Source organism: Hylobates moloch, unplaced genomic scaffold (genome assembly GCF_009828535.3).
Source record: "Hylobates moloch isolate HMO894 unplaced genomic scaffold, HMol_V3 SCAFFOLD_19, whole genome shotgun sequence".
Lineage (NCBI taxonomy): Eukaryota > Metazoa > Chordata > Mammalia > Primates > Hylobatidae > Hylobates > Hylobates moloch.
This window is the reverse complement of record NW_026652294.1, coordinates 6,490,500-6,501,057: the sequence shown is the minus strand read 5'-3', so window position 1 is coordinate 6,501,057 and position 10,558 is coordinate 6,490,500. Positions and strand designations below refer to the sequence as shown.

General features: G+C 51.1%; 1 protein-coding gene across 1 annotated transcript; it reads left to right on the top strand.

Annotated features, from left to right (window-relative positions):
* Window positions 1–4,872: 4,872 nt before the first annotated feature.
* On the top strand, window positions 4,873–7,731 carry LOC116459208 (immunoglobulin lambda-like polypeptide 1). The gene is made up of 3 exons (XM_032139519.2): window positions 4,873–5,039; window positions 5,733–5,893; window positions 7,286–7,731. Exons 1-3 carry the CDS (start codon window positions 4,873–4,875, stop codon window positions 7,603–7,605), a joined length of 648 nt encoding a protein of 215 aa, XP_031995410.1. The 3' UTR covers window positions 7,606–7,731.
* Window positions 7,732–10,558: the final 2,827 nt, after the last annotated feature.

The window sequence follows — 10,558 nt, the reverse complement described above, 5'->3', positions numbered from 1 at the left end:
TGAGTCGGGAGTGAAATCCCAGCTGGGACAGAGAGAGTCCTTCTAGGTCCCCAGATAGTCTGTTTATAACATTGGAACACAAAAAGAGAAACTAGGACAACTTTTTAAAGAAGCACATATTCTTACCTTGTACGATATGGATAGAAAGTCAGATATATTTTGAAAGTAAACTAAAAGGCGACAAGGAAAGAAAGGGCCAAAATCACTATTCCCAGCGAGCTATTCCATTTCAAGTTCTTTTCTGTCACCAATTCGGAACTCAACTGCTGGCTGAAAAGCAGAAGCCAAAAACAACTAATTACGATCTTAAATAGCCATAAATTTTAAGATAAGGAAATGAATTCCTAAAGAGCAAACTCCAAAGGCTTACAAATATAAGAATCCAGTGTTATTTATTTTTCTCTTGTTAACTAATAAATGTGCTCTGTGCTTATGTTCTTACTTTTTAAAACAATTTAATTGATGTAAATATGCATTTCCATAATATACATTTCCATAACTTCAGAAAGTATAGTCTTGCCCTTTGGGTTCAACTCACCCCAGCCCTGGGCAGCCACTGATCTGCTTTTAGTCACAATAGATTACATTCACCTTTTCTAGAACTTCATATAAATAGATTCAAACAGTACATGCTCTTTTGTGTCTGGTTTATGTGGCTCAGTGTAATATTCTTGAGATTCTTCCATATTGTGGCTCCTGTATCGAGATTTTTTTCTTTTTTTTTTGAGACAGAGTCTTGCCTTGTCATCCAGGCTGGAGTGCAATGATGTGATCTTGGCTCACTGCAACCTCCACCTCCTAGGTTCACGCCATTCTCCTGCCTCAGCCTCCCAAGTAGCTGGGACTACAGGCACCTGCCACCATGCCCAGCTAATTTTTATATTTTTAGTAGAGATGAAGTTTTGCCATGTTGGCCAGGCTGGTCTTGAACTCCTGACCTCAGGTGATCCACCTGCCTCAGCCTCCCAAAGTGCTGGGATTACAGGCATGAGCCACCATGCCTGGCCAGTTTTAATTATTAATTATTTCTAAAATAATTTCAAAAATCTTCTGCAACATGGATGAAACTTGAAGACACTACACTTAGTGAAATAAGCCAGACACAAACGGACAAATGTCATTTGAATCCACTTCTATGAGGTACCTAGAATAAGCAAATTCACATAGACAAAAAGTAGATTTGAGGTTAGCAGGGCGACAGGGAGGGAAGAATGGGGAGCTGTAGTTAATGGGTTTAGAATTTCTGTTTGGGAAGATGAAAGAGTTCTGGAGATGGATGGTGGTGAAGGTTGCCCAATGGTGTGAATGTACTTAGTGCCACAGCTGTACGTTTAAAAATGGTTAAAGTGGAAATATTGTTGCTATGTATGTATTACCACAATTATAAAAAAGGCACCGGGCGTGGTGGCTCACGCCTGTAATCCCAACACTTTGGGAGGCTGAGGCAGGCAGATAACCTGAGGTCAGGAGTTCGAGACCAGCCTGACCAACATGGAGAAAGCCCGTCTCTACTAAAAATACAAAAAATAGCAGGGTGTGATGGCGCTTGCCTGTAATCCCAGCTACTCGGGAGGCTGAGGCATGAGAATTGCTTGAACCTGGGAGGTGGAGGTTACAGTGAGCCGAGATCATGCTATGGCACACTGGCCTGAGTGAAACTCCGTCTGAAAAACAAAAAAAAAGAAAAAAAAGGAAAGGAAATGGGGCTCTACGTAGCAGGAGAGAGAGGGAGAGATCAATATTATACTTCTTTCTTTTTTTTTTTTTTTTTTTGAGACAGAGTCTTGCTCTGTTGCCAGGCTGGAGTACAGTAGTGCCATCTTGGCTCACTGCAACCTCCTACTCCCAGGTTCAAGCCATTCTCCTGCCTCAGCCTCTCGAGTAGTGGGACTACAGGTGTGTGCCACCACACCCAGCTACTTTTTTTTATTTTTAGTAGAGATGGGGTTTCACCATGTTGGCCAGGATGGTCTCGATCTCTTGACCTCGTGATCCGCCCACCTCGGCCTCCCAAAGTGCTGGGATTACAGGCATGAGCCACCGCTTCCAGCCAATATTACATTTCTTTTTTTTTTTTTTTTTGAGACGGAGTTCTGCTCTTGTTGCCCAGGCTGGAGTGCAATGTCACAATCTCTGCTCACTGCAACCTCTGCCTCCTGGGTTCAAGCAATTCTCCTGCCTCAGCCTCCCGAGTAGCGGGGACTAAAGGTGCATACCCACGCCCGGCTAATTTTTTTTTTAATTTTAAATTTAATTTTTATTTTTTGAGACAGAATTTCGCTCTTGTTGCCCCAGATTTTCGCTCTCGTTGCCCAGGCTGGAGTGCAATGGCACTATCTCGGCTCACTGTAACTTCTGCCGCCGGGGTTCAAGCGATTCTCCTGCCTCAGCCTCCCAAGTAACTGGGATTACAGGCATGTGCCAACATTCCTGGTTTATTTTGTATTTTTAGTAGCGACACGGTTTCTCCATGTTTGTCAGGCTGGTCTCGAACTCCCGACCTCAGGTGATTCACCCACCTTGGCCTCCCAAAGTGCAAAGGGATTACAGGAATGAGCCACCACACTCAGCCTTTTTTTTGTACTTTAGTAGAGATGGAGTTTCACCATGTTGCCCAGGCTGGTCTTGAACTCCTGAGCTCAGGCAATCTGCCTGCCTCAGCCTCCCAAAGTGCTAGGATTACAGGTGTGAGCCACTGCACCCGGCCCAATATTAGATTTCTTAAATGCACTTCTCATTTCTTAATTGTCTGAAATGTTATATTCTCATAATTTTAAAAGAATAAAGATTTTTTGGGGGCCGGGCATGGTGGCTCGCACCTGTAATTCCAGCATTTTGGGAGGCCCAGGTGGGCGGATCACTTGAGGTCAGAATTTCGAGACCAACCTGGCCAACATGGTGAAACCCTGACTCTATAAAAAATAGAAAAGTTAGCTGGTGTGGTGGTGCATGCCTGTAGTCCCAGCTACTTGGGAAGCTGAGGCATGAGAATTGCTTGAACCCAGGAACTCAGGAGGCGGAGGTTGCAGTGAGCCGAGATTGCACCACTGCACTATCTAGCCTGGGCAACAGAGTGAGACTCAGTCAAAAAAAAAAAAAAAAAAGCTGGGGGTGGTGGCTCACACCTGTAATCCCAGCACTTTGGGAGTCTGAGGCAGGGAAATAATGAGGTCCGGAGTTCAAGACCAGCCTGACCAATATGGTGAAATCCTGTCTCTACTAAAAATACAAAAATTAATCAGAAGTGGTGGTGCGTGCCTGTAGTCCCAGCCACTTGGAGGCTGAGGCAGGAGAATCGCTTGAACCCGGGAAGCAGAGGTTGCAGTGAGCCAACATGGCGCCACTGCACTCCAGCTTGGGTGACTTGAGACTCCATCTCAAAAAAAAAAATAATTTTTTTTGAAAATAAAAAATAAAGGCCAAATGCGGTGGCTTATGCCTGTAATCCCAGCACTTTGGGAGGCCAAGGCAGTTGGATCATGAGGTCAGGAGTTCAAGACCATCATGGCCAACATGGTGAAACCCCATCTCTACTAAAAATAAGCTGGGCACAGTGGTGCGCACCTGTAGTCGCAGCTACTTGCAGGCTGAGGCAGGACTATCGCTTGGCCCCAGGAGTCAGATGTTGCAGTGAGCTGAGATGGCACCACTGCACTCCAGTCTGGTGACAGAGCAAGACTCTGTTTCAAAAAAAGAAAAGAAAGAAAAGAAAAATAAAATCTCTCTGGGCATGGTGGCTCATGCCTGTAATCTCAGCACTTTGGGAGGCCCAGGAGCTCGAGACCAGGCTGGGCAACATGCTGAGACCCCATATCTACAAAAAAATACCAAAACAAAATTAGCTGGGCGTGGTAGCACATGCCTGTGGTCCCAGCTACTCAGGAGGCTGAGGTGTGAGGATCGCTTGAGCCCAGGAGATGAAGGCTGCAGTGAGCTGTGATAGCGTCACTTCACTCCAGGCTGGGCGTCAGAGAGACACCCTGTCTCAACAAATAGATAACTAAACAAATAAACAAACAAACAAAAATCTTATATTTACATCACAAAACCAATCACCAATTACTAAACCAGCTTGTAAGGTAGAAACACTCCGGTCTGAACCCCTGGCAGGGAGCTTGCGCCCAGTAAGCCCCAGCTCCACACCACATCCTTGTACCAAAGAGAGTTTGAGATTAAAATCCAGAAAAGCAAATTTCATGCTTCTTGTGGTTTTGGAGTCTCAGAAGGTGTTTTTATTGTTTCTTAATCATTTGAGCCTTCTTTTAGCTTTAAAAGAAGTGTCACCAGGCGTGGTGGCTCATGCCTCTAATCCCAGCACTTTGGGAGGCCAAGGGGGGGGAATCACCAGAGTTCAAGACCAGCCTGGCCAACATGGTGAAACCCTGTCTCTACTAAAAATACAAAATTAATTGGGTTTGGCGGCACATGCCTGTAATCCCAGCTACTCTGGAGGCTGAGACAGGAGAATTGCCTAGAACCTGGGAGGCAGAGGTTGCAGTGAGCCGAGATCATGCCAGCCTGGGCGACAGAGCGAGACTCTGTCTCAAAGAAAAAAAAAAAGAAATGTCTAGATGCAGTAGCTAAGTATGCAGAAGCCATTTCAGTGTGGGAGGTGAGGTGACTGAGTCCAGGGACTCCAGGTTTCTGGCTGAGGGGTTGAGACCGCCCATGGTCATTGTGATGAGATGAAGACCGAGAATGAGCTGGGCTGGGGGAAGGTGGTCATCTCCTCTGGACGTGATCAGTTTGAGACTCCTGTTGGGTAGCCCACTGGGCATGGTCAGTAGGCAGTTGAGGAGCTGAGAGGGTTTGGAGCTGGGATAGACCCCAGCCTCACCATGTGGGCAGTAGTGGGGGCCACAGAGTGTGAAGATGGCTAAGAAAGAGGTCTGGGTGGGGGTCTGGGGAGTCAGCAGCCAGGCATGGGCCATTGAGAAACAGATGCCAGGGGAAGAGGAAAGGGCAGTCTCAGACCCCAAGGGGAAAAGAGTCACTGGAAAGAGGGGCCAGCCCCGTGTCACATCCAGCAGAGACACCAGGTACAGCAGAAGGACCTTGGACATGACCATGAGGAGGGCCTTGTTGGCCATGACCTGGGAGAGATGGGGGTGAGAGCCTGGGGGACCACACCATGTCCCCAGCACACGAAACAGTGCCTGGTAGACAGGATGGATTTATGGATGGACGGACAGGTAGGTGGATGGACGAATGGACAGATGATAGATGGATGCAAAGACAGATGCATAGATGGACAGATGGATGCACAGATGGATGGATGGAGAGATGGAATGAATGACCAGAAAAGCTTCATGAACAAAGTGGGACTGGGCTGCATCTCCATGGATAGATCTAAAAGCAGAGGAGTCTCCTCTTGAGTCAGGAATGACCCAGTGGCCTGGTCCAGGGAGGAAGTCAGCCTGGCTTGACTGTGGACACTTGTGGCGGATTTCAGAGGCTCTTAAAATGGGGCCAAGTGAGGTTGGGCAGGTCCGAGCCAGCTCAGGACTCCTCAGCTACACCGCACAGCTGCCTGAGGGGACGTGTCACTCATGAAGTTGCTGGGACCTACTGGGCCCAGCATTGCCATCAGCACCAACAGCTTCAGAGAGGGGGAGACACGCTGGGGTGACTCCAAGGCTGTGGGCAGCCGCTGCCTCAGACAGGGAACAGGCACAGAGACACTACTGGGGGACACTACTGGGATACTGGCCAACCCCCTGCCCTGTGCCTAGGTCACAGCCTTCACACTGCAGCCCTGTGCCCCTCACACCCAGCAGGTTCCTGCTCCAGCGTGGCTCCTGGACTGACCCCAGGTGCTGGCCCCGGGGGTTTCAATCCAAGCATACTTCACTGAAGCATGTGTTTGGCAGCAGGACCCAGCTCACCGTTTTAGGTAAGTGGCTCTCACAACCATTCCCAGCCTGTCCCACCCTCTCCTTTCTCTGGAAAAATCTGTTTTCTCTCTCTGGGGCTTCTTCCCCTCTGGCCTCCAGGCCTTAAGCACGGAACCCTTCCTTTCTCCATGGGGTCTGGGGGAAGCGGGCTAGTCTCAGGTCAACTGGCTTGAAGGGCCCCTACATTGGGAGCAGCCGCCTTCAGGTTCCAACAGCGGGACACAGCCTGGTCCTGGGGCCTGGGCTGGGATTGGGTGGGGTCAGGGCTCCTCCCCTCTCCCAGGGCAGATGTCTGAATGAGGGACACAGGCCGGTTCTGATGAGGGGCCCTGGAGTGGCCTTAGAGACAGTCCCCGGGACCCCAGGGTCTAGGCTGAGGGCTGGATGCCCATCCAGCCTGTGAGGGCCACACAGGAGCCTGGGGACACAGGGGTCACCTTGAGGGGAGACCAATGGAGGGCACAGAGAGGGCTCTGGGTCTAGGCTGCAGCTCTGTGGCCTGTGTTGGGTCATGAGGACATGGGGACACAGAGGGACAAGTGAGACTGGGTGAGGTCCCAGAGCCCAGCCCTCCCAGGACCGCCACCAGAAAGGAAAGGGTCTCTTAGGGCAGAGATGTCTGTCCCTGGAGCCCCATCACCTCTGGGACCTGGTGTCTCTGTTCATGGGTCGGCCTCCCGCCTTCATTTGAGGAAGGGCACCTTAGACTCAGGAGGTGACTAGCGGGGAGTAAACGGGGGTGCAGAGAACTCCACGGCTGCCAGGTGAAGTCCAGGGGCATCAGAGGCTGCTGGGGTGGGCATGGGGGCTGTGGTACCCCAAAGTCTGGGGGAGCAGCCCCAAGAACCCAGCCAATGTGAAGAGTCCTGGGGTCGGGCTGGTGGGGACGGGGTGACGGCAGAGCCCCAGGGTGTGTCTGGGTGGAGCCCACGCTTCACCGGGAGAGCTGAGTGGGCCAGGCTGGGGCACAGCCTGGTGCCCCAGGGGACGGGAAGCTCCAGGCCATGCCAGGCTTGTGCCTCCCCACACCCTGCCAGGTCAGTTTCATGTGCTGTGGGGGAGACCCCTAGATTCCAAACTCAGACTCCAGAAACAGGAAGGAGGGAGCACAGCCTGCCCTGGGTACACATGGGGAAACTGAGGCTGCAGAGGACAGGGCTGGGCCAGGACACCTGGGAAAGGTGACTTGGGAAGGGCTCCTAGGAAGGCGTGGGGCTGTCTGCTCTCCAGAGGGCTCCAGTGGAAAGGAGGGAATGAGGAGGGAAGGAGAGGCCCTGGGTGGACCAGACGGTCACACCATGAACCCTCCCAGAGACTTTAGAGAGAGAGAGGCGCTCCACAACACCCCACACTGCCTCTGCCATCTCTCACCCCCTCCTCTGTCCACACAGCTCAGCCCAAGGCAGCCCCCTCGGTCACTCTGTTCCCGCCGTCCTCTGAGGAGCTCCAAGCCAACAAGACCACACTGGTGTGTCTCATGAATGACTTCTATCCGGGAAGCTTGACGGTGACCTGGAAGGTAGATGGTACCCCCATCACCCAGGGCATGGAGATGACCACACCCTCCAAACACAGCAACAGCAAGTATGCGGCCAGCAGCTACCTGAGCCTGACGCCCGAGCAGTGGAGGTCCCGCAGAAGCTACAGCTGCCAGGTCATGCGTGAAGGGAGCACCATGGAGAAGACAGTGGCCCCTGCAGAATGTTCATAGGTTCCCAGCCCCCACCCCACCCACAGGGACCTGGAGCTGCAGGATCCCAGGGGAGGGGTCTCTCTCTGCATCCCAAGCCATCCAGCCCTTCTCCTGTACCCAGTAAACCCTCAATAAATATCCTTTGTCAACCAGAAATCCTGCCCCCTCTCTTCATTTCTTATCTCTCATATAATTTGATGCTTCTCCTGGGTTCTCAGTGTGGCGCTGGGGGAATCCTGGCACCAGTGGGAAAGTAGCCTGGAGGAGAGGATCACAGCCTCCCACGGGTATCCCCTGGGGAAATAGGCCAGGATAGGAGGTGTCGGCTCACTGGACACCAGCCCCTCCATTCTCTCCCTCCTCCCCTTTCTCCTTGCAGCTCAACCCCCAACTCGCTGCCTGCTTTCTAGAGGGAGCTATTTCTGGCTGAGTCTCCAGATACACCCTCTGTCCCTGTCCTGGTCTGGACCCTCTCCCCACCCACGGCCTCTCTTTCCTCAGCCTGGAAGTCCTACTCCGGGCCTGGAGTCCCTCTGCTTCTGGCCCTGGCCCCTGGAATGCCCTCCTTCCTCTCTGCCCAGCTCCCCACCCCTGAGGGCCAGACTGTCCAGGATTTTTCACCTGACAGCAGGTTCAGAGGCGTGAGAAAAATAGGAGGAAGCCAGGAAGGAAACACACATGCAAGGCCTGCAGGAGGATCAGGACACTTGCAAAAGATGGGCTCTGAGCTCCCCAGGAACCTGTGCAAGAAGCGTAATAGCTCCATCATTTCTTTCTTTCTTTCTTTCTTTTTTTTTTAGTTGGAGTCTCTCTGCGTTGCCCAGGCTGGGGTGCAATGGCACGATCTCCGCTCACCGTAACCTCCACCTCCCAGGTTCAACCGATTCTCCTGCCTCAGCCTCCTGAGTAGCTGGAATTACAGGTACATGCCATAATGCCCAGCTAATTTTTGTATTTTTATTACAGACAGGATTTCACCATGTTGTTCAGGCTGGTGTGCTCCCTCATTTCTAAGAGATTAAACAAGTCTTTGCTCGAGGGAAGTTGGTGTTCTCAATGCTGAGGCCAGGCATCTCCTCATAATTAAAAGTGGGGATGTGTTTTACCCGAGGCCTCACTATTGATGGGATTTGGGCTCTGACATGTGCACAGGTGACTGCCTGGCAGCGCCAGGACATGGAGAGTTTCTCAGCTGGTTGGCACAGAGAGTCACTGGCCATCTTTGGAGGAAGCATCATTTTGGGAAATGGAAAACCAGGTCCTGTGTTGGGAATTTCTCTGTGAGGCTCCCTGGGTCTGGAGCTCCAGCTGCACTCTGAGAAGAAGGTGTGGGGGGAGAGAACAGGGCCCAGCCACACCCAGCCCCTCCTGCATGGTTCCTGCTCATCAGGGTGTTAGAGGGGTGGGGGCACCAGCAGTGGTCAGGCCTGTGTTTCTGTGGGTGGGGCCAGGGAGGGACCCTCGGGGCATCCTAGGGAGTCTCTCCCATGGCTCCTGTTTGACTTTCCTGTGGCTGCTGCCACAAATGACACGTAATTTAGAGGCTTAAAACATCACACATTGATTCTCTCCCTGGTCTGGAGTCAGATGTCTAAAATGAATCATAGAGTGCTAAAATCAGGGTGCCAGCTGGGCCAGGCTCCTTCTGAGGGCTCTGGGGAGAATCCATTTCCAGTATTTTTCCAGCTTCTAGAGGATGCCCTGGGCTCCTGGCCCCTTCCTCCAACTTCAAAGCCAGAGCTCAGCATCTTCAAATCTCTCTCCCACTCTTCTCTCTCTCTCTCCCCCCACCACCTTCTCTCACCCTCCCTCCTCTCCCTTTCTTTCCCTCCACCCCCACACCTGCTCTCACTCTGACCCTCCTGCCTCCTTCTTTCCCTTAAAAAGACCCCACCTTGGACCCACCCAGATAACCCAGGATCTTCTTCCACCTCAGGCCCCTTAACATCATCACATCTGTAAAGTCCCTCTGGTCACACAACACAGCACATGGACAGGTCCTGGGACTGGGACACAGCCATCCCTGGTCCCTAATTCAGCCGCCACAGCTCCTTTCCCTCCTTCCTCTCTCCTCCGGGTATAAGAAGGGAATGCAGAGAGGTTGGTCAATGAATACACACTTACAGCTAGGTGCAAGGAATGTGTTCTAATATTGGATAGCAGAGTAGGGTGACTATGGTTAGCAATAACGTATTGTATATTTCAAAATAGCTACAAGAGAGAACTTGAAATATACTCAACACATAGAAATGATAAATACTCAAGGCCATACCCCAAATATCCTGACTTGATGATGACATGGTGGATGCACGGAACCAAACAGCACATGTACCTGAGAAATGTCCAATATAGGCCAGGTGCGGTGGCTCACACCTGTAATCCCAGCACGTTAGGAGGCTGAGGTGGGCGGATCATGAGGTCAGGAGATCAAGACCATCCTGGTTAACACGGTGAAACCCCGTCTCTACTAAAAATAGAAAAAAATTAGCTGAGCATGGTGGCGGGCGCCTGTAGTTCCAGCTACTCGGGAGGCTGAGGCAGGAGAATGGCATGAACCCGGCAGCCAGAGCTTGCAGTGAGCCGAGATCACGCCACTGCACTCTAGCCTGGATGACAAAGTGATACTCCACCTCAAAAAAAAAAAAATTTCCAATATTATGTATCAGTATATTCTTTTTTATTAAAAAGAAAGGCAAGAAAAAGAAGTTAAGCATAAATAGCCATTTGAGCTAGCAATTCCAGCCCTAGGAATTTATCTAGAAGAAATGAAAGCTTGTGTTCCCAAAAGACGTGTACATAAATGTTCTCAGCAGCCTTATTCACTATAGGCAGCAACTGGAAACAACCCGAGTGTCCGTCAGCTAGAGAATGGATAGACCCACGTGGTCTGTGCATACAGTGGAGTACTGCTCAGTTACACAAAGAAAATAAACTATGGATACAGGCCACAGGAGGGATGAACTTCAAAACA